This window comes from Panthera uncia, chromosome E3 (genome assembly GCF_023721935.1).
Source record: "Panthera uncia isolate 11264 chromosome E3, Puncia_PCG_1.0, whole genome shotgun sequence".
Lineage (NCBI taxonomy): Eukaryota > Metazoa > Chordata > Mammalia > Carnivora > Felidae > Panthera > Panthera uncia.
The window spans coordinates 19,460,249-19,484,220 of NC_064815.1; the positions used below are offsets into that span (position 1 = coordinate 19,460,249).

Consider the following 23,972-nt stretch of genomic DNA (forward strand, 5'->3'; position numbering starts at 1 on the left):
CTTGCCCACATCTTTTTCTACTGCATTCCTGTTTTCTCCAATCTGAGTGTATGTCAGTGGTGAGCAGCCTTTTCCATATCTGGCTCAAGTCTAGAAAATTAAATATTTACAGAATTGCATTAAAAAGGTTGGGTTTATTTTCAGCCATTTTATCTTTATCACAAAACACCTCATCTGCACTCAGAATTTTTTTTTCTTTTTTCAATTTCCTCATCCCAAAAGGATGTCTCTTTGGGATGAAATTTCATTCAGTCCTTACATAATTCATACACACTGCAGTAATACAATGTAATGCTTTACTGTTCAACAAATATTGTTGGTTGCTCAGACTCTTCTGAAGGTGGTTTATTTTGTCATTTTTTCTGTTTGGTTAATCTTATTAGCTACTTAAAATATATATTTCTTACAGTTCCTTTTCATATTATTTAGAATAAGAGGTATTTTTATTGCAAACAAAATAGGCAGCTACATCATTAACACAAAATCCATTTATATTTATGTTGTCATCAGCCACTTTTCTCTTCTTAGAAGTCATCATAGCAAGAATTTAAATTTTACTAAGAAAATGACTGATGGGGGACTGGCATATACAGAAGAAGCTAAGAAGAATTTATAAGGTTTAGTGTTTTAAACTTCTTATCATTACAAAAATAACTAGAATTTAAGAATCTCACTGTAAGAGCCAAGCTTCAGATAGGTCTAAGAGTGGCCATGGATTCTGGATGTATAGGGTCACCAATGAAATGAAGGATGTATGGGTTTCTTTTTGTCATTCGGACAAAGCCTTTTTATGTGGCCAGGGTAATTTTAAAGTATTATATAGAGCCAACTTTGAATATTAACCTTTTCCATCATAACTAGAAAACCCTATTTTCTAACTTAGTAAGATCCCTTCCTTGGTGAAGTTTTTTTCCCATAAGTTTATTTATATGAAAACATTTTCAAAACACAAAACAGACTGCAGTTAAATCAAGAAGTTTCTTTTGCTGCCCAAAATGTTTAAATCCTGCCATTGTTAGTTATTAATAAGTCACTCAGAAGCACTCTCCCCTATTCTGAAAGTGGAGCCTACTCTATTTTTAAAAGTGGAGCTTATTATACCCTCTACTTCCTTAAAATACATACCTTCTAATTTATTAGATAGTGAATTAAAGCTTCTTGATAAGTGAATTTTGTGGATCTCTCGATGCATTATTTTTTTGAGAGGGAGAGAGAAAATCCCAAGCAGGCTCCATACCCAGCATGGACCCCCATGCAGAGCTTGATCTCATGACCACAAGACCACAACCTGAGCTGAAATCAAGACTCAGCGCTTAACTGACTGAGCCACCCAGGTGCCCCTCAGTGCAATTTTAAAAACAAGATTCCTTTATTAGCAGTCATTCAAATATTCTTTTTCCTTACTAAAGAAGCAGTCAAGCACAAACGTAAGACCTTTTGTTACTTTCATCATTCTTTTCCCAAGCATTCATTCTATAAAATTCTGATATTGGTTATATTATATAAACTTAAAATTTTTCCCATGTCAACTCTCTTGAAAAACTATTTTTCTAAACCTGAATGAGGAGAAAAAAATTACAGTTTACAACATAGCTATATCTTCATTTATCTTCTCTTTCCAAGAATAAATAGAAAGCTAGGTGTCCTCCTATACCTTAAAATGACTTCGCTATTCTAGGGGTGCCTGGGTGGCTCAGTTGGTTATGCATCCAACTCTAGATTTTGGTTCAGGTCATGATCTTGCAGTTTGTGAATTCAAGCCCCATGTCAGGCTCTGTGCTGGTGGCATAGTGCCTGCTTGGGATTTTCTCTCTCCCTCTCTCTCTTTGCCCCTACCCCACTCACATTTTCTCTCTCTCTCTCTCTCTCTCTCTCTCTTTCCCTCTCTCCCTCCTTCCCTCCCTCCCTCCCTCTCCCCCGCCTCTCTCTCTCAAAATAAATAAATAAACATTATAAACAAATGAATACACTTTATAAATAAACTTTTTTAAATGTTTATTTATTTTGAGAGAGAGAGAGAGAGAGGCGGGGGAGAGGGAGTGGGCTCCATGCTGTGAGCACAGAACCCAATGTGGGGCTCGATCCCATGAACCATGAGATCATGACCTGAGCCAAAGTCGGACACTTAACTGACTGAGCCACCCAGGTGCCCCTAAATAAATAAACTTTTAAAAATGATTTCACTATTCTAAACCATATATGTGTGCAAGGAGTACTTTGACCTGCTGTGTATTTACTGTTAGGAGAGCAGAGGTTTGTATCCAAGGCAAGGAAATTTTAATTAACAAAATAGGCTTTAATCATGATTAGAAAATTGGGGAGCTGGGCTAGGGGAGAAACCCAGGACTCAATTTTAAAGTTAGATGAGAAGTGAGGTGACAAGACCGTGGGAAAGCATCTGAGCTGATAGAATCTGTAAGTTGTAAGAACTGAAAATAGATAAAAGGTTGAATTGATAATTATGTTGAAAGTGATGAGTAGGGGCGCCTGGGTGGCTCAGTCGGTTAAGCCTCCGACTTCAGCTCAGGTCACGATCTCATGGTCCGTGAGTTCGAGCCCCGCATCGGGCTCTGGGCTGATGGCTCAGAGCCTGGAGCCTGCTTCCGATTCTGTGTCTCCCTCTCTCTCTGACCCTCCCCCGTTCATGCTCTGTCTCTCTCTGTCTCAAAAATAAATAAACGTTAAAAAAAAATTAAAAAAAAAAAAAAAAAAGAAAGTGATGAGTGAATAAAATAAGAATGTATCATAGAAGAATATAGCGATATGTACGAGAAAACTTAAGACATTAGCAAGGGGAACCGTGATGGCTCAGTGGGTGAGGCTGGCTCCCAGCTTTGGCATCGTCTCTCAGGCCCTCTCCTGTTGTGCACAGCTGCAAAACAAAAGAACAGTGCCCAGAATAGAAGAGGACACGGGTCAAAATGGAACGGAAGAGAGGTATTTCCTCTACAGAGAGGATAGTCATGGAAGAGAGAGTCATTAGAAGAGCAACTAAAAGAGTGTACGGAAGAATAAAAGCAAGATTTGGCAGATACAGAGAACTGTTTGCCAAGGAGCCAAAAGTGGTGGAGGAGGCATAATTATATGGTATTTAGGAATTCTGCGAGGACTTGCTAGAGGTTGTAGGCATTTTAGAGAAAGCAACACAATGTGTGTTCCAAGAGAAAAAAATTAAAGATGATAACCCTATAAAACCTATAGAAGAGCCCCATAATGACAGAAATCCACATCCAGAAGATGTTCAAAAATCACGGCTTACTCAAATGAAACCGGTTGTGGTTCAAACTGAGCCAAGTTTGACCCTACAGATGTGAGGCTTTGTTCTGCATTCTTGTTGAGGGGAAAGAGCTGGGCACAGCAGTGCTAGTTAACAAGGCGAGGTACAAGCTGATGGCCCACACCAGGACCTACCTTGGTGGGCGTGGTGAAAGGAGCTTAGCTGCCTCTAACTAGCTGCTATAACTCTTGAAAGGCTGATTCGTCTTTTCTCATCCATGAGTACTTTTGACCTTTCCCCAAACTTTGTTGGAAAAACCCAAGTGGCTAAGCAAACAATTCAATTAACGAACTCTAATTCAGGAGTCTGTTCATTGATTTTTAGGATTCCATGTTTTGTAGTTTCACATACTTAGAGAAGAAGCCACTTGGACACTGCTAGTCCTCTAGAGTATCATGAATAATGCTATGTTTGCTGAAATTCTGGTGACATCAAAGTATCTTAAATGAATACAGTGTCTTCTAGAATCCTGTGGGGTTACTTGGCCGTGCCTCGCTGCACTGTGGTTCTTTCGCATCTCACTGTGTAAATGAAAGGCAAGAGTATAAACATTTTTCTTGCTAAAAAAATTTAATGCTGACCTTTGTGAAGAACATATGTGAGCTCATTTGTAATTACTAACTAACCAGGTGCTAAAAATGATCAACTACTGGCTTTACCTTAGAGATGTGAAATGGACATAATGTACCTTAACAATTCTCACCATCTTTATTTTGGCAGTAATTGGATTTGACAAAAACCAATTACTTTTGCTCTGTTTTGTTCATCTAAATGTAGAAATGTTTAAATCTGTGTTCAACTAGCTACTAGTGACCTCAGGGTATATTCCCTAGTAAGATGGACTATCTCAAACTATGGGAACCACATGCTTGGTCTACTTTAAATGTTAATGTTTAATTTTAAATTTGTATTTAAGAGGATTGAAACACCAATGTGTTTATTTTCCTTAAAAAAATTATTGAAGGCAACAGAAACTGGCAGTACAAAAAATATGGACATCGAAGCTAAAACCTAAATAAATTCAACAGTTAACTGCAGTACAAAAGAAACTTAACCCAGAAAACAGATTATGGAGTTCTAAATTCTAATGATGAGATGTGCCAGGTGAACTACATAGAAAACATGATTAAGGAAATAGGCAAAGATTTTCAAAACAGAGTGAAAAAAAAAAAAAAAAAAAGATTTCAACCAGACAAGAAGGTATACAGAATACCTCTCCGTATTAATAGTCAAAAGAATACACCCACTTGTCAAACTTTCAAACAAAACAGGAAAATTTTTTAGGAAAAAAATAAAATGACTTTACACACAGACATTATAGAAAAGATGATCCCAGTCAATAGTTTGAAAATACTTTAGGAAAAGTAGACTTTGGTAGACTGTAATTTTTCTTAGAAAACTGAAAAAACATTTTGGAATTTTGTAGAACCTAAAAATTTACCAACACAAACCTGCTTAGCTCCTTTGAGAAGAACTGTGAAGGATCTGAGATTTTCGCTACTCTCAAGTTAACAAATTAGCCTGCCATCATTCCATGGATACTGGCAGAAGCCATGAGTCCCCTGGGTCAGAAAAGAAGGCCAGTTTATTACTCACAGCAGTAGCCATATCTAGAGTATATTAGCCTTTGCACCAATTCCCTGAGTGTCAGTTCCCACAGGGTAATGCAAAGACCAGGTAATGCCTGTGCTTGCAGTGAGTAATGTTAGATAAGAGGATGTTTTAAACTTGTCTGACCTTTGCCTCAGATGGAAATGTTATCTTTATTATACTGGACAATAAACAGTCTACCCTTTTCCTTGAGGGAGGTGCTATCTCTGTCTTCCAAGGCTCTTTGCTATTTAGCTATCCTTGAAAAGATAGTGCAGAACAAAATCAGTGACTCTCCTCACAAGATCTGTAGAAATAGAAGAAATCTATGTAGAATTGTCTCCGAGTGTTTTTACAGTATTACAAAGAGAGGGGCAATGATAAATGGTCACATTTATTTCTTCATTCAACTAATTGAGCAATAGCCCTATTCCTGGCTCTGTTGTAGGAACTGAGGATATTGGTGGTCAACAGTCCCCTCACGGAGCTCACATTTTAGTGGCGAAAATAATCAACAGATTTGTAATATAACATAGTGGTAAGTCCTACAAAGAATCTGAAACAAGATAAGAGGACAGAGTAGCAGGGGAGTTATTGTAAATTGTAAAATAAACAGTCTAATGTAGTGTAAGTCTGTGTGATATAAATAGAAATATAAAAAGAAATTTTCTGAATAGTAACATAGAATTGCAGTGATTGTGTGGAGCCGGGGGAGGAATAGGTGACTCATTGCCACTAGCAAAACAGGCCATTTAGGCCTTGAAAAGGAGGTCACAGTGTTTTTACTTAGAAGTGAGTACCACTGGGGCACCTGGGTGGCTCAGTCAGTTCAGCGTCTGGCTCTTGATTTCGGCTTAGGTCATGATCTCACAGTTCATGAGATCGAGCCCTGCGTCGGGCTCTGTGCTGACAATAAGGAACCTGCTTGGGATTCTCTCTCCCCCTCTCTGCCCCTCCCCTGCTTACTAGCGCACGCTCTCTCTGGCTCCCTCAAAATAAATATTTTTTTAAAAAGTGAGTACTAGTAATCCTAAGAATCAGTGTACTGTGGTTTGTTCTAAGTATTGAGATATGGTGCAAATGAAAGGTAACCATGTCTGAGGCACCTAGGAGATAAAAAAGAATAATCTATTGCAGAAAGTGCATAAACTGAAAGAATAACAAGTAAAATTATAGCATGCTAAAGGAAAATTAAAATATTACTGTTAAGATGTTAAGTGAAGCCCCCATATTGTAAAAATAGAATTAGATTTATAGTCTTCATAATAAAAAGTTTCATCTCACAGACTCCATAATGATAGTCCTTTTGTTAATTTAAACATAGTCTGCTTATTGAAAGGATTTGAAAAGATTTACAAAATGATTTAAACTAAGAATAGGAGAAGAAGGGACTAATTTGATGGTATTTAGAATTTACAAACATGTTCTTATGGACACATTCTTCATGTAGCTGCTGCTTATAATTACCCACATGAAAGTCCAGGCATAGTATTAAAACTAGTTTTCTGAAGAAATATTACCAGTGGACTTAAAATTGCTCAGTCCATGGATCTGTTTGTCTGGTTATCTACTTTAGTGCAGGGATGAAGCTTATATTTACAATATAAGTTTCATTGATCCATTCATAGACAAGGGCTAGATAGGAAGCAAAAAATTGAAGTCTCATTGGGAAGCGGCAGTATGGAAAGCAGAGCCACGTATTGGACAAACTGAGCATGCTCTGATAGAGTCCCATCCTCCAGCAGCAGGAGGAGGTGGGTAGAATCAGGACTTTTCTCACAGAGTAGATGTGATCTGCTCAAGTTCAGACCCCAGAGCATGGAGACATCCTGTCTCGTTGAGCTTTACTAGAAACGTCGTTCCTATATCACATAGATATTAGTATGAAATAAGAATACTTACTGCTACAGTATACCCATACCTATTTCGAGAGAATTGTTGAAGGTAGATGCAATAAAAAGGAGAAGTGAAGGATTTATCATGTGGCCCATGGCACTTTTTGTCCTTCTGGTTTTTAATTCTCATAGAATATTATGATTACTTATTTGCGTTCAATCTTCCCATTCAAATGGAATGCCTTCTGGGCATTTTATTAATTTTGTTTTTAATACCTTGTCTGGTACAGTGGCTAGCAATTTTGATCATACAGCAAGTGCTTTTTGAGTGAATAGAAATAAAATTTCCATGAAATTTAGGAAAAATGATCTTCTCAGGAAAATCTAAGTGTACTAATAGAGGTGTAAATTTACCGGCATAACAAGATAAATTCATAAAGTTCAGTTACAGTATGACATACTGGTGATAAAAAGCTAAAGAGCCTAGCACAGTATTAAAAAATAGTAATTTGGGGGACGCCTGAGTGGCTCAGTCAGTTGAGCGTCCGATTTCAGCTCAGATCATGATCTCACAGTTCTTGGGTTCGAGCCCTGCGTCGGGCTCTGTGCTGACAGCTGAGAGCCTGGAGCCTGCTTCAAATTCTGTGTTTCCCTCTCTCTCTGCCCCTCCCCTGCTCACGCTGTGTCTCTCTCTCAAAAATAAACCTTTAAAAAATAGTAATTTTTAAATATAATAGCGATAAATAGCATTAAATATTAGTAAAAGTCTAATAAGGAAAGTTAGTTCATACAAAGATTTAAAAGACTAAGGATTGTTGGGGCGCCTGGATGGCTCAGTCAGTTAAGTGTCCAACTCTAGATTTCAGCTCAGGTCTTGATCTCATGGTCGTAAGGTCAAGTCCCATGTCAGGCTCTGCACCGATAATGCTAAGCCTGCTTGAGATTCTCTCTCCCTCCCTCTTTCCCTCTCTCTCTCTCTCTCTCTCTCTCTCTCAAAGTAAACAAACATTTAAAAAATAAAAGACTAAAGATAGTATCTTGGATCTAGGTAAGAAAAATTTAAATTACAATGTTATATTTATTCTAGAAAAAAAAGCAAATATATAATCTTTTTGTGTGGTGGGTTTGGGAACAAGAATTTGGTAGGAGAGGTTTCTAAATCTAGCAGACTTCAAAATGTATCCTAAAATGAAAGACATCACAACTAGGTGAGATTTTAATTAAAAAAATTAAAATATAGGACAGTGAAATAAACCAGGGATTCCAGAAATAAATTCAGTTTCTCAGGAGCAACTGGGGGAACAGAGGGAGCAGTGTTGCTTTTTACTTACTATCTGCTACTGACAAAGGGAAGTTTGTATATAGATTACTTACGGTCCATATTTCATACTTGCACCTTACATTTCAGAGTTAAACATGAAAAAACTTAGAAGTAAATTAGTGAAGTCGATTAGGATATTTATTTGTGCTGGAGAGATACTTATTTCTGTGGAGAAATTTAAAACAGTTTTCAAGCTGCAGTTGAACTTTTTAAATATTGTTCTTAAGGATCAGGTAAAAGGTTTAGTGGTATTCACTTTTTAAAAGCTGTGTAACGTAAAATAAAAGGTAGAATGGAAGGCAGCACTGGAAAATGGTGGTAAATACAAATGAAAGCAACATTTCAAAACGTCTAAAGTTTACTTAGTACCAAGTTCTTGCTTAGACAAGGGATCAATTTTAATTCAACCAAAGGACTCTTCTGTAAATACCTAGTTAAGAAAGCAGCAGGTGCACTGTGAGTGCTGTGAGGCCCACAAGGCTGTTTGGACTAAGGGAATGAAAGACCGCTCTTAGAAGTAAGGTATGAACACAGCCTTCCTCGGACAGCTGTTGGAAGACTGGAGAGGAGTCAAAGTAATGCAGGCAGAGAGTAACTTTATAGTGTTGGAGAGGTGGAATAGCCAAAAGCAGACCTCAGAACAGTTGGGTAACCTGGCAGGGTAAGCGGGAAGGAGGAAGGGGTGGTGATTCTGAGTGCAGGCTTCGGCATTCATCTGACGGACAACCATTGGAAGTATGACGCTCCGATGATTAATCTCATTCTGTGCTCAGATCTGAATCTCAGATGATCAGTTGGACTGTGGGGTGCAGGATAGATTGAAAAGTGAGAAACGTCACAGTTGGGGAGAGCAGCTATACTCGAGGGGAGGGTTGCTGAGGCCCAAACCGGGAAAGGATACGTGGGAGGGACATTGTAAAAGGCAGAACGACACGATCTGGACCCTAACGCGTCTTTTGGGATTTAAGCCAGTGACAGGGTCTGCATGCTTTCACCAAGGCCTTATGGGCCCTTGCCGGCATGCTGTCATTGGCCTGCATAGAGGCAGGCTGTGAAAAACGGTCCTGTGGAATTTGTCCTGGGCCATGATCATGCCCTTCTACGGTGAGTCTTTAGGAGAACCCTTGAGAGAAATTTCTGGGTTTGGTGTCAGAATTTCACCTGAAGGGTTCGTTTGCATTTATATTTTGAACACCCAGTTATGTGACTATTTTTGTCTTGGTGTTGATTGCTAGAAAGTTTAGTTAGAGACTAAACTGGACTGACTGGACTAATTTCTCTATCTTTAAGGACTACATTTTCTGTTGTTCCTGCCTCTGTATTCTGTTTCTCTCCATGTTTTGTGTTTCTTCCTATCATCTTCTAGTTGTTTTTAAGTGTTTATTTATTTATTTTGAGAGAGAGAGAGAAAGAGAGAAAGACAGAGTGCAAGAGGGGTAAGGGCAGAGAGAGAGGGAGACACAGAATCCGAAGCGGGCTCCAGGCTCTGAGCTGTGAGCAGAGCCGACACAGGACTCGAACCCACGAACTATGAGATCATGACCTGAGTCAAAGTTGGACCCTTAACCAACTGAGCCACCCAGGCGTCCCTATCATCTTCTAGTTAACTGTGCTAAACTGTGTTTATATTTTTTAATGTTTATTTCTTTTTGAGAGAGAGAGAGAGAGAGAGAGAGAGAGACAGAGTTCGAGCAGGGGAGGGGCAGAGCGAGGGAGACACAGAACCTGAAGCAGGCTCTAGGCTCTGAGCTGTCAGTACAGAGCCCGATGCAGGGCTTGAACTCATGAACTCATGAGCCACCTGGGCTCCCTGAACTGTGTTTATATTTTATGTAGACTTTATTCTTGAAAAGAAAGTAGGGAATAAGTATACATATTATACCACATAATGAGTAAACCCAAATAAAAATTACGAAGACCATTATTGTAGGGGCCCTGGAGAAATAAATACACATACATGGCTAATGACTCTGCATTGGGAGTTTCTGAGGATTACAATCTAGCAGTAGATACTTAGAGATACAAAGTTGTTCATATTTATGAACTGTTAATGTCACTCTTGAAAATGTATCACAAAGAAATAACCCAAGAGAAACAGTCCACACAATTGTACATAATAGTGAAAAAAAGAGAGGAGCCCAAACGCACAATGGTAGAGACTGGTTAAATACATCATTTAATATAATGGGACGTGAGAAAGCCACCAAAAATGATTAAGTAGATCAGATAAATAGAAATGCACATAAGTGTGTAAATTATCAACATATGCATTATACCCATGTAGGAATACATATATACATCAAAAGAAATAAGAGGTCATGGGGTGTTGTAAATAACATTACAGGACAGACTTTTCTTTTCTACAGGGTTATGTAATTGGTAGGTACTTTTGAGATTAGCACCAATTAAGGAGTGGATTTTGGAAACTTTATAAAATTTAGAGCTTTATGCGTGATCTTTCTTCAGCTACCAAGCAACCTCCTTGTCCCTTTTTTTCAGGATTTAAGCATTGAGGAACAGTCAGAGTTTACTCAGGATTTCTACCAGAATGTGACTGAAAGAATGCAGACTCGTGGAAAAGGTAATACTTTGGTAGCCAGCCATTAAGGGATTGCTGGTCAGTTGTACAGAGTCTGACCTTTGAGTCTTTTAGAACTTTCTCTGTTTCTCTGATGGCCTGGCTGGTTTGCCAACTCTGTCCTATAAATGACTCCACTGACATCCTGGTAGCTGGTCTTATCCTTAGAGTGTCTTTCAATACCACCATGTGTATGTATCATTCCAAAGTAATCACAGCAGTTGGGTCATTTATTGAACAATGTTTAATAATTCCATTGGGGCAGGGGCAGAGTCGATTAAAACCCATTTAGGAGGCTTCTAAATGAAACCCCCATCTTGGAATCACCATTATGGTGAGTCATTTTTCATGATTATGTATTCCTCAGATGGGTGGCGGTGGAATAAAAATTGAGAATCAGTGACTTAGAGCTGTAGGGTTTTCGAGATTTTCTTGAATTTGACTTCCATTGATGTTGGGTTTTAGGATATACTTAGCATACATGTATAAATGAGAAATAAGCCCCACCTGTACACCTCCAAATCTCCAAGGTTTTATAGTAAACCTCAGAAAAAATGGAAGAGTGGGTTGCTGTCATTCTGTTTTGGGAATTTCAAGTGCTTTTCTAATGTAGCAATAGTGTGAGCCATGCTGAGGTCTTCCCACTTGGCAAGGCATACAACCTATTAGGTCCCGCCAAGCAGCTTAGGTTAGAACTGGCAGTTCTGTGAGAGGCAGTCCCAAAAATTGAGGTTAAGTTTTTAAAGGGTATTTTTTATTTTTTTATTTAAAAAAATTTTTTTAAATATTTATTTATTCTTGAGACAGAGACAGACAGACAGAGCATGAGTGGGGGAGGGGCAAAGAGACAGACACACAGAATCCGAAGCAGGCTCCAGGCTTTGAGCCGTCAGCACAGAGCCTGACGCGGGGCTCGAACTCACAAACTGTGAGATCATGACCTGAGCCAAAGTCAGACACTTAACCGACTGAGCCACCCAGGCGCCCCTAAAGGATATTTTTTAATGTAACATCTTGTACTTTTGTTTCTGGGTATATTTAATGTATTAACTAGTAAATTAGTTTTCTGCTATGTCGGAAAAACTATGAAAACATATTCTTAATTTAAACTGTCCATCCCTGGATGAGCACTGGGTGTTGTATGGAAACCAATTTGACAATAAATTTCATATATTGAAAAAAAAATAAAAATAAACTGTCCATCCCTCTCTTGAGCTTTTGTGTCCATTTGGATATTTCAGTGCCTCCGGAAAAAGTTGAGAAGATAATGGATCAGATCGAAAAGTACATCATGACTCGTCTCTATAAGTATGTGTTCTGTCCAGAAACTACCGATGATGAGAAGAAAGATCTCGCTATTCAAAAGAGGATACGGTAGTTGGTTGTTTTGCTTTGTCTTGTGTTTACTACCTACCATGGGAAGAACACACTGTGGGAGAACAGAGCACTTGCATTTCAAACCTTGAGGGCAAATAACAGCAAAGGGACCTGCAAGCCTTAGCACTGAGCTTCTTTGTGGTGTCAGAAAGACAAGGAATATGGTAAATTGCTAGGAGGAAAGGCCTGAAATCACCTTCTTGCTTATCCTTCTGACTCCAGCAGCTTTAGATGAGAAGCAGATCCAGTGTTTGAGATTGTCTCAAAATCTCCAAAACTTCCAAGGAACAGGTGGAAATTTCATTACTTCTCATTGCTTTGTCCTGTCTTGTGAGGCAGGAAGTTAAGCTGGACATACCCATATTAAGGTGTCATGATTCCCCCCCCCTCCACAACCAGTGGTGCTCCTTATTTAGCTGTTCCTCCAATTACATCCTCCCCCTAGCACTGGGTTGATAACACTTCCCAAAGTGCTTAATCTTCCATGGGCAGTAGAGTGGGCTCTATTCCCCCAGGGCTCTATTCTGGTGGCAGTGAAACACTTAGGAAATAGGCCATCTAAATGTGGGAATAGGTCTGAGATTGGTTGTGCACAGGTGTTTCTGGAGGAGGGGCCCTAGGAATCCAAACGGTGTTCCCAGACAGTGGGGCTGGTAATTGGTAGATCTGTTCTTGGTAGTGTCACCCCAGAAGTGAGGACTTGGTATTGGGAAGGTGCCACATGGAGCCAGAAGGAGCTAGATGGGCTTTGGACTGACATGCAGGGTGAGAGCATTTGTCAGACAACCGGTGAGGGTCAGCAGCAGAGTCTCTGCTGGGAAGCTAGGGTGTGGCCAGGAAATTCAGTGATTCAGACTAGGGCGACACACACTTGTTGACCTCTTACTCAGTCTCATAAGTTGAAGGCAGAGCCTAAGTGGACATTAAGGGTGATGGACAGTGAAGAGAGGAAGCAGCAGATTCTTCTCAGATCTTTATCCTCAAATTTCTCTTCAGCCTCAGTATAATCTCATTTCAACCAGTAAAGTTGTCTTCTGCTTTCCTTGTGATAAGTGCCGAAGAGAAGCCTCATTTAAGGATTCTAGTTACTTCAGCTCAGCCCCTAATATGTTCAGCAGCGATATGCTTGGGCCTACGATGGCCTCATTAGTCAGTGGTGTCCCATATTTCCCCTTAACTGAAGGACATGACAAGACAAATGGCTGCAGTCTATTCTTGGGATTTTTACTGTCTTTCCCTCTTTGTAGAGCCCTGCACTGGGTCACGCCTCAGATGCTTTGCGTCCCTGTTAATGAAGAAATTTCCGAAGTATCTGATATGGTGGTGAAAGCAATCACAGGTCAGTGAAACTGAGAGCTTTCTTATCTGGGTGTTTCTCCTTGAAGTTAACATAAATCCATACTTAGGTCAGTGAGCAGCCAGACAGTAAGGTATATTGCCAGAGGTATAATGGAATGTGGGAAAAGCCTTTTGCAAGAGTGCTAGTTTTATAAATTTGAAGCATTCACATTAGCAGGTAAACTACATTTCCCCTTTATTTTCTGTGACCAGGGTCTCTTATTTCTTGGGCATTGAACTAAACCAAGGTCAAATGCAGCTAAGGCTAATTTCTTAAAACTCAATGGCATTTGTATATTCCAAATAATTTTAGAGGGAGGAAGGGAGTTGGTGGTACAAGGTACTCCCCGAGCTGAAGTTACATATTAAAATGATGTCTCTCTAATTGGCTAATTAGAGATGTGCTTTGGATTATTTTTCTGGTTTGTCTGAGAAGTAAATGAAGTGCCCTGAATTTGTGGTTCCAGCATCCTGGACAGGTCCAGGCACCTAATAAGGTTTCTGTTTCTTAGTCATAGGAATAGCCCAGCAGAAATAGCCCATGAAAATTTTAAAAAAGCAAAGAACCAAAACAAATTGCTCCTACTAGAGAAGACATCCAACCTTGGCCAGCTTCTCCTCAATTAAGAAGAGTTGGAAAGACTTGCCCATTTAGAGATTGTTGGTGAAATTCTGCTGGGAAAGAAAGTTAGTTGCTCAGCTGCTGTTAGCAGTGTTGGAGGCAAACCGTTAGGTAGGCTCCTTTGGTTGTAAGAATTAGAGACTCACTCATGTTACAGGAAGAAATAGGGGGTTACTTAAGAGATTATCAAGGTAGGAAAGGAAGCCACACTCTCACGGAAACTTAGCTCCACAGCCCCTCTGGGGACCGGGATATCTGCTGTTAACATGATTCTTGCGCTCTTTCAGGTTCTGCTTCTCTTTGTATATCTCTGCATTTTAACTCCTGTTATTAAATGAATTGTTTTCTGTAATTCCCCTTGCAGAGTCTAACTGGCCTAGCTAAATACTGTCATCTTTGTTGTTCAAAGCTTTTCTGCAAGGCTGTGTTATAGGCTTCATGAATTGACTCCTTTGGGTCAAGGCCCACCCCCACTCCTACCTTTTGCTCAGGGAACATCATAAGAGATTGAAGGTGAGAAGCCTGGATATGGACATTGTACTTGTGTTTTTTCCCAAAGACTCTTACCAAGTTCAAGACCAATTGGTTTATGTTTAAAGTACTTCAAAGGAGTTTATGTTTGGGACTCTTTTCTGAAATGCCATAGGATAGACCTTATAAAACCAGAAACTACAGGAGCCAGACCATTGTTTGCTTAAGAATAGAACTAAGAGGATTTTAATACATCAACAGTTTGTTAATAGAATTTGAGAGATGAAACTTTTTTCTCTCAAGTCATCTGAGTTGGAGTTTGAAGAGGTATTTTAGTAGTAGAAATTTGGCCACAAGATTTTATTTTATTTTTTAATGTTTACTCTGAGAGAGAGAGAGAGAGAGAGAGAGAGAGAGAGAGAGAAGGAGGAGGAGCAGTGAGAGAGAGAGAATCCCAAGTGGGCACCACACTGTCAGCACAGAGCCTGATGTGGGTTGGAACCCACAAACCATAAGATCATGACCTGACCCAAAACCAAGAGTCAGACACTCAGCCAACTGAGCCACCCAGGCGCCCCTGGCCATAAAATTTTAAAAGCTTTCTTACTCTTCCTCATCTTAACCCCCGTATCTTGCCAGTCCAAGTACAGATACGTTCTGCCTCTAGGAGGGCCAAAGGTTCTAATGATCACTGTGTTCCTAATCTGAAATTGTTAGCCTAAGTACAGGAGTCCCAGAGAGGACGGTCTGTAACAGTGGTCTTCAATATGGAGACATCAGTTAAATGTCTCTACATTGTCCCAGGTGCTACCAATCAGCACTGTCAGTTTTGTTGATAAATATACTGAATAAGGCATTTTCCGTTTCAGTTGACATCTGTCATCTAGAAGTGGAGGCCACGGATGCTATTAAACATCATGCAAGACAGGACAGTCCCCTACAAAAAAAAAAAAAATTATCCAGTCCAAAATCTCATTAGTGCCAAGGTTGAGGAATCATGACTTGGAGCTACAGCCTACTTTGTTTACAAAACTTGAACGATAAATCTAAGACTTCTGCTAAGATGGAGGACCCACCCTCAGCCTGTCCTTCCTACTGACTACAAGTAAAAGCCCTGGATGGTGGACACAAAGCAGTTATCTGAGGATTCTGAAAAGTAAATAAGAGCAGACAGGTTAGGGCAGGAAATCATTGCTCAAAGAATTAATATGGTGGTGAGTTTCCTGTTGTTATTTCCTCCCGGATCTCCTCCTTTAGGCTTTAGAGCAGTGCAAATCATGGAACTAGCTACAAAAGGGGGGGGGGTCCAAAAGAGTTCCCCCCAGAAAACTTCCTTCAGACTAAAGGATTCTAGAGGAGGGGTTGCTGCAGGACAAAGAGTGTGATGGAAATCTATACCCCCTTCCCTCTTTACTTTTTTTTCTTTTCCCTTCCCTTCTCTTTTTACACTCTTGGCCCTCCCTCTTGGCAGTGGCAGCTACACATGCATCCAGATAAAAAGTAATTCACTTTTATTTATTTTTTTTTAAGTTTTAAGTAATCTCTGCATCCCACATGGGGCTCAAATTCATGTCGCCAAGATCAGGAGTCCCATGCTCCTCCAACTGAGCCAGCCAGATGCCCCATTTGGCTCAGTCAGTAGAACATCTAACTTCGGCTCAGGTCATGATCTCACGGTTTGTGGGTTCGAGCCCCACGTCGGACTCTGTGCTGACAGCTCAGAGCCTGAAGCCTGCTTCGGATTCTGTATCTCCCTCTGTCTCTCCTCCTCCCCCGCTCACGCTCTGTCTCTCTCTCTCTCTCTCTCTCTCTCTCTCTCTCTCTCAAAAATAAATAAACATTAACAAAAAAAACAAAAACTTAAAGAATAGGACCACCTGGGTGGCTCGGTCAGCTAAGTGTCTGACTTCGCCTCAGTCATGATCTCACAGTTCACCGGTTCCAGCCCTGTGTCAGGCTCTGTGCTGACAGCTCTGAGGCTGGAACCTACCTCGGTTTCTGTGTCTCCCTCTCTCTGCCCCTCCCCTGTTTGCATGCTCACGTGCACACGCATTCTCCCTCTCTCTCTCTCTCTCTCTCTCTCCCAGAAATAAATAAACTTTAAAACTTTTTTTAAACAAAACTTAAAGAATAAATAATGAGACAGTGGTTTAAAATGAGAGAAAGGTTTAAAATAAAAAATAAAAGCCAACAATAAAGGTAGAAAGCTAAACAGGATAAAAACAGTAGTAAAAACAGTTTTTAAAAAGTCTCAAAAATTTTTTTTTCTCAATGTTTTTTCTTGAGAGAGAGGAGGGGGGAGGAGCAGAGAGAGAGAGAGGGGGAAACACAGAATCTGAAGCAGGCTCCAGGCTCTGAGCTGTCAGCACAAAGCCTGATGCAGGGCTCAAACCCACAAATCGTGGAGCTAAAGTCAGACGCTTAACTAACTGAGCCACCCAGGCACCCCCCTGCCCCAGATCTTTTTTACATACATTCTACTCAAATAGAAAAAGAAAATAGTTTGAGACATAGTAACAATAATTACAACCCATCATTGAAAGAGTAAAGGAACTAAACCATAAAATAAGCAAAAGCATACAATAGACATGTATGTACAGGGACTAGAAGCATTAGGAAGTTAAAATACAGCCTCTGCACTGTCGGGTGTTTCTGTCCCATACATTAGTCTTCCATGGCTGGTGGTCCGTGAGGATTCCTCCCAGTGACCGACCTCCGGGATGAGAGCTGGGAGCAGAAAGAACCGTGACATGCGCCATCACCCCACCTAAATCAGAAACTTTTGTTGCTGCTGTTGACCAGAAATTGCTTTCAAATTAACCTGCCTCAGCTCTCTTCTTTCACGCTGCTCCAGATGGCAGGCAGAAACGCCTATCCAGAGGCGCACTCCCTCCTTCCTCTTCTGTTGTTCTAGTGGTGCTGAACTCCTCCCCACCTCCCGGTCTTTGTGGCACAGAGTGTCCATTTGCAAGAGCCTGGCACTTAGTGGTAGTTTGGGGCAGTGAAGTAATTTTTCTCTGAAGGGAATGAATGAGAGTAAATGTATACCCTTGCTTTATCCCCTGTGCTAACTAGTAGGTTATAAATGTCATAAAAGTGCTGTAGGTGTTTGTAGCTGGTGGAGATTTATATGCCGTGGGGACTGGCCGCTATGGACTATACATGTGATAGATTTTAGCAGCTGTATTTTTATATCCAATACAATGGTGCTTTGTATAGTACCCACCTTTCTAAAAAGCAGTAGGCTTCCTAAACTGACTTTTACAGTGTATTAGAGGAACAGAAGCAGGAAAAACGCTCTTAATTCTCCAAGGAGCTCATAAGCAGTTCACCATTGTGATTAAAGGCATGCGTTAGAGAATCAGACTTGAATCTGCCCTCTGTCACTGGCTGTCTATATAATTGTGGGCAAATTATGGAACTTCTCTGAACCTCAGTTCCCTCCCTACAAGTAGTATCCATTGTACAATCTGAGGATGGAAAAGAAATAGGCTTGTGGAGCACAGAAATAATGCATATAATGCCTGGTCTGTGGTTCTGTGCCTGGTTACACATTCTGTAATGATGAGCTAGTGTTTACAGTTTCTGTGGTCAAAGTTTTTTATATACTAAGTTACCTGGTGGAGAAAGGGTTAACCTCTGTAATTTGATAGACTAAAAAAATGATTATTCTAATACTTCTTTTATGTAATCATTTTCTCATTGGAAGCAGTGTCTTTTCTGCTTTATAGATATCATTGAAATGGATTCTAAGCGTGTACCTCGAGATAAGTTGGCCTGCATCACCAAGTGTAGCAAGCACATCTTCAATGCCATTAAGATCACCAAGAACGAGCCAGCGTCAGCCGATGACTTTTTACCCACTCTCATCTACATTGTTTTGAAGGGCAACCCCCCACGCCTTCAGTCCAATATCCAGTATATCACCCGCTTCTGCAACCCAAGCCGATTGATGACTGGAGAGGATGGCTACTATTTCACCAATCTGGTAAGGATTTGATTTCCTGGAGTTACAGAGAGGAACCGTGAAGGTGTTTATTTTAGGGATGTGACACATCACTCACAGGCCTGTGACAGTTTGCTGCCCGTGAGTTGAGGAATCAGTAAAGCTAAAGAGGCTTGCTTGCTGTCACACAGCACACGTGACTGGGCCGGGCAAACACCCCACCTCTCAGTACTTGACCAGAGATTGTGATCCTCTTACAGAAGACACGATAGTCACGTGGAGGAGTGTCTGGTGCTGTTGGCCATCACTTCCCCAGGTCCTGGTTCAAAGGGCCATTCACTTAGTTGGGTTGTTTCAACCATGAATGAATCAGATCATGGACTTTGACTTCTTTATTGAAAGACTTAAGAATTATTTTTTGCTTTATTTCTATAAATGATCTCTTAGAACTGAATCCTGAGATTTTAGGCAAGGGTCAGTCTAGAGGACGTGAAATGATTTTCGACTGTTGTTAACCATGCTGATTGATTCTAGGCAAGATGGCATTAAAATATGTGTATCTAAGTTGTAAGGCTGAATACTTCCTTTTACTGACCACTTAACTTTTGTTTGTTTGCTCGAGACTAGATTTACTAATGGATTTGAGCCTCAGGATACCTTATGTGCCTTCTTTCCTGGGTAGGAAGTTGTACAGGGTGATAGGGAGAGGAAACCAGGTTACGTAAGGCAGCGTTTCTAGTAAATTGTCTAAAAAGACAATTGAATCTAAAAAGACAAGCTTGAATCTCCCAAGCTTCCAGAAATTTGTTGTGATTTATTTTTAAATGCTAAATATGTATTCCCTTTTGTTCCTGATTCTGTATTTTGTTTTCCTTTAAGTGGGTTCCCAAAAGTGTATAAATTTCCAGTGCTGCAGAACCTGGACCTGCCCCGGTTAACCTCACCCTCAGCCATGGCATCCAGCCGCTCATGACTGTTGTGGTAGCATCTGGGGATGTGGTTTGCGGGGAGCTGGGAATGCTCTTTTTCTTTTTGCAAGCTCTTATGAAATTCCAGTTAGTTAACATGCACCGTAATACTAGTTTTAGGTGTAGAATTCAGTGATTCATCACGTACAACACCCCGTGCTCATCCAGGTGCACTCCTTATACCCATCACCCATTTAGCCCGTCCTGGGAATGCCCTTTTTCAAAATGATGCTTGTTCCATTATTTGCAGTAGTTTTCATCCTCCCAGACACATGGTGGTTTAACTATACTCCCCCAAAAGTTTAAGTAGCTGAAGTAAGCATTTCTTAATATAAGTGAAAACATGCACTTGACTGCCAGGAAGAGCCTTTTGGATTTAGTTCTTTATCCAGAGAACATGAGAAAGTGTGGAAAATCCCTGAGAATTATGAAGATGGAGACGTGGCTGGTAGTAGAGAAATGAGCAGGGCTGGGAGGTGTTTGAGGGTCGTCCTGGTGGTCAGCAGTGGAGGCTGCTGGCTCCCCTTTTCCCTGCAGCTTCCCAGCACCTTGACCTACAGCCCTGTTAGCACCTTATGTCTCCGTCCTCTTGCTGATTCAGAGTCCGGCTTCTGATCCCTCTGCTCCAGTGAAACTGCTCCGGCAGAAGTCAAATCCCATGAAAACTGTCGGCCTTCATCTTACTTCTTTAACATTCTTGGTAACTCCTTTGTTCTAGAACTTCCTGCCTTTGGATTTCAGAGTTCCACTCCTTACTTGTCTCCTTGTGAGCTTTGTGTCTTCTCAAGTTGGGTTTTTCCGTGGGGTGCTGTCCTCTATGCATCTCTCTCCCTAGGCTGTCTGCTCTGGTCGCCGCTCTGCTGTCATCTGCACAGTGATGACACACACACGTCACCTGCTTGCCCTCCTGCTGAGCTCCACTTCTGGCTATTTATTGGGCCTCAAATTTAATTTTTTCAAAACTAAACCTACTTCCCCACCAAATGGTTTTCTCCTTTCTCATATACGCTGTTTCCACTTGGGGCAACAGCATCCATCCATGCCAGGAATGTTAGAATCCTCTTAGATTCCTCCTCTCTCCGGGGACTGCAGCACATCCACGGACACCGTGGGCACCTGTATGGCAGGGTCAGATGGGCCCATTCTTGTCAGATGAGTCCGTTGTAGTAGATTTGCTAAATATTCCTCAAAAAGATGATTCCCTTTTTTATGTGTAATAATGTTGGATCCTGGGAATGAGTTCTCAGAAGAAATTCTGAGAGCTGCCCGTTTCCCTCTGTTTATATTGCATGTCTTTCTTGTGAAAATAGTTTTTTAAGAAAATGCGAAAATTCATTTTCTTTGTCAAATTAAATCAATATGAGAAAGTATAGCCAACAGATGTCTGTTTCACTGACCATTTGCCCAAGGATTCTGTACTAATAATTGCTCCCGCTTGTTCATTTCTTACTGCCGACCTGTGAGCTAAGCACGTTACACGTGCTGGATTGCTTCATTCTCACAATAAATCTGGGTGGTATTTCCCGTTTTACAGATACAGGAACCCCAGAGACAGTAGGTAACTTTCCCCAGGCTCACAGAAACTCCTGGCCAACATATGACGGAGGTGACAACTCAGGTTGCTTGATTTCAAAGCCTGTTCTTTCAACCACTTGACGTTAAAGCACCAAAGGTCCTTAGAGGACCAGAGGTCTGTGTGCCACTCCAGTACCTGCTGATGTGCCCAGTAGCTGGCCAAGCCCTGAGTGAGCATTGTGGGGCTGGCAGGACCTCAAAGGGGAATGGCTTTATGGGACATGTTCCCCAGTCACTTGCCCCTAGAGCTCCCAGTCCCAACAGTGGTTCCTCTTCCCTGCAACATGGCAGGGAAGCAGAGAGTCTCCGAGTTTGAGGAATCATTCAATTTTTGTCCACGGGAAACTCTGTAGCCAGTGTGGAACAAACACTGAAGGTGCCTCCCCCGACATTTCACTCCGTATAAGACCCCTAGACCTTTGAACAACCCAAGGAGAGGACTGAATTTCTCACAGGCCCAATGGGAGTTGGCAATGCAATTCTTTTTTTTTTTTTTTCCTAAGGAAGAAATGTATTATTTCAGGTGGGAGTATAAGGAAACATGATTGGGATGCCTGGGTGGCTCAGGTAAGCATCCAGCTCTCGATTTTGGCTCAGGTCATGACATGGTTGTGAGGTCAAGCCCCACATCGGGCTCTGTGCTGGGCATGGAGCCTGCTTAAGATTCTCTCTCTTTCTGCCTCTCCCCTGCTTGGGTGTGCTCACACTCTCTCTCCCTCAAAATAAATGAGTCAATAAAAGGAAGGGAGGGAGGGAGGGAGGGAGGGAGGAAGGAAGGAAGGAAGGAAGGAAGGAAGGAAAAGAAAGAAAGAGAAAGAAAAACAGATTTGCTGTGAGTTGTTAATTTTGTTTTGTTTGGTTTATTTATTTTTGAAAGAGTTCAAGCAGGGAAGGGGCAGAGAGAGAGGTACAGAGGATCTGAAGCAGGCTCTGCACTGACAGCAGGGAGCCCAACGTAAGGCTTAGACTCACAAACTGTGAGATCATCACCTGAGCTAAAGTTGAGGCTCAAGCGACTGAGCCACCCAAGTGCCTCTGAGTTGGTAATTTTTGAAGCTGAAGTCCATGGTGGGTCATTACCTGTTTTTTCCTACTTTTGATTCTGTTTTAAATTCACCATAATAAAAGGATTTAAAAAGATGTATTTGAATATTTGTACCTTTCCCCTTATGGCTATAGTAAATAACCTTCTGGTTTTTTCTAGTGCTGTGCTGTGGCTTTCATTGAGAAGTTAGATGCTCAGTCTTTGAATTTAAGTCAGGAAGATTTTGATCGATACATGTCCGGCCAGACTTCTCCCAGGAAGCAAGAATCTGAGAATTGGTCTCCTGATGCTTGCTTAGGGGTTAAGCAAATGTATAAGAACTTGGATCTTCTGTCTCAGTTGAATGAACGGCAAGAAAGGATCATGAGTGAAGCCAAGAAACTTGAAAAAGACCTCATAGAGTGGACAGATGGAATTGCAAAAGAGGTTCAAGACATTGTTGAGAAGTATCCACTCGAAATTAAGCCCCCGAATCAGTCTTTAGCAGCTATTGACTCTGAAAATGTTGAAAATGATAAACTGCCTCCACCATTGCAACCTCAAGTTTATGCAGGATGATAAATATTTACATGGGTAGTATTTATTTGAGCCTAAATTGTAGCTAGCCCTTACTACAGTCCATGATTGGGATCTAGACTATAACTTAATGCTTATAAATGCCAGAGCGTTTTTAAAGGTACAGTTTGTGGGGATTGTTCTGTTTGTTTTGTTTTGTTTTGTTTTTCCTGGCAGGGGAAGCTTAGTAAATAATAAAATACTATTTATTTGAGTTACTGAAATAGATTCATTTAAGGCTTATGTGAAAGTTTTGTCTAAATCTGTTTTTTGTCCATGGTTTTCCTACGTGCTTCCTCTGTGGCATTCACTGTGGTTTGGATTTGGGTAAATAATTGCCTTTAAAGGATAAAACAAATGAATGCTACAAAATGTATGGTACCACTCTTCTACAGTTTGAAATAATTTTATAATTGTAAAGATAGAAGATATATTGATAAGTAAATATGTAAAATTGTAAATATGTAAAAAAAAAAAAAAGGAATGGTGTCTGCTGTGCATGGCGTTTCATGCGTTAATTTTTTTAGTTTAAAATGAAGTATATTGAATGTTTGCCTTTAACACCATTTTATTTGGTTTGCCCCACTTGAATGAATCTAGAAACGTTAGACATACTCCCCTGAAGATATTGACTCCGTCTTTAACAATATGTTAGCCTAACTTTGAGGTTCTGTATAATCAGTCAGAGACTGTGACACCATTGAGGTTCAGAATAATTTTTAGGTCGTATAAAGTTACTGTTCAAGATAGTCATTTGAAGACTTTGAACCACGCCTCTTGCACCGTCGTCCTCCACTCATTCAGGAGGTATTTATAGAGGTCTTCGTAAAGGAGCTGGTCCTGGGTCTAGATCAGAAGACAGGAGTGAACGGGCCTCCACTGGCGAGAGCCGATGGGGAACTCCTCAGAGCTGTAGCACCCTTCTTTCTGCCTCCGTCTGCAGCAGACCTTTGACTCTATGGGCAACCCAGACGCATGTCATATAAACCTCTTTCAGGGTTTCTCCACCTCAGTGCTACTGACATTTGGGGCCTGAGGACTTTTTGTTATGAGGGCTTCCCTGTGCATTACAGGACGTTTAGCAGTATTCCTGGCCTCGATACCCTCTAGACACTAGTGGCAACCCCCACAGTCGTGAAAAATCTCCTCCAGACATCGCCGAATGTTACCAGGGTGGAGTGGGCGCAAATTCGCCCTCAGTTGAGAACCACTAATCTATTGTGTAGACAAGGAAGCTGTCCTCCTTGTGGTTAATATGATGTAACCAAAGAATATTGTATTAAATGCACAATGCGGTCAACTGATAGTGAGGCTTTACAGCCACTGGCAGTGTGGAACCGTTTTTTTTTTTTTTTTTTTTTTTTTTTTTCAACGTTTCTTATTTATTTTTGGGACAGAGAGAGACAGAGCATGAACGGGGGAGGGGCAGAGAGAGAGGGAGACACAGAATCGGAAACAGGCTCCAGGCTCCGAG

At 40.9% G+C, this 23,972-nt stretch overlaps 1 protein-coding gene across 3 annotated transcripts in view; it reads left to right on the forward strand.

Moving 5' to 3' along the window:
- Positions 1-23,836, forward strand: part of RABGEF1 (RAB guanine nucleotide exchange factor 1) — a 60,992-nt gene extending 37,156 nt beyond the window's left edge. For all 3 annotated transcript variants that reach the window (XM_049639188.1, XM_049639189.1, XM_049639187.1), the window contains exons 5-9: positions 10,523-10,604; positions 11,843-11,975; positions 13,226-13,317; positions 18,141-18,397; positions 22,103-23,836. In XM_049639188.1, coding sequence (XP_049495145.1) covers positions 10,523-10,604; positions 11,843-11,975; positions 13,226-13,317; positions 18,141-18,397; positions 22,103-22,501 — 963 coding nt within the window. In that variant the 3' untranslated portion in view covers positions 22,502-23,836. The remainder of the gene's footprint in view (positions 1-10,522; positions 10,605-11,842; positions 11,976-13,225; positions 13,318-18,140; positions 18,398-22,102) is intronic.
- The last annotated feature ends 136 nt before the right edge of the window (positions 23,837-23,972 follow it).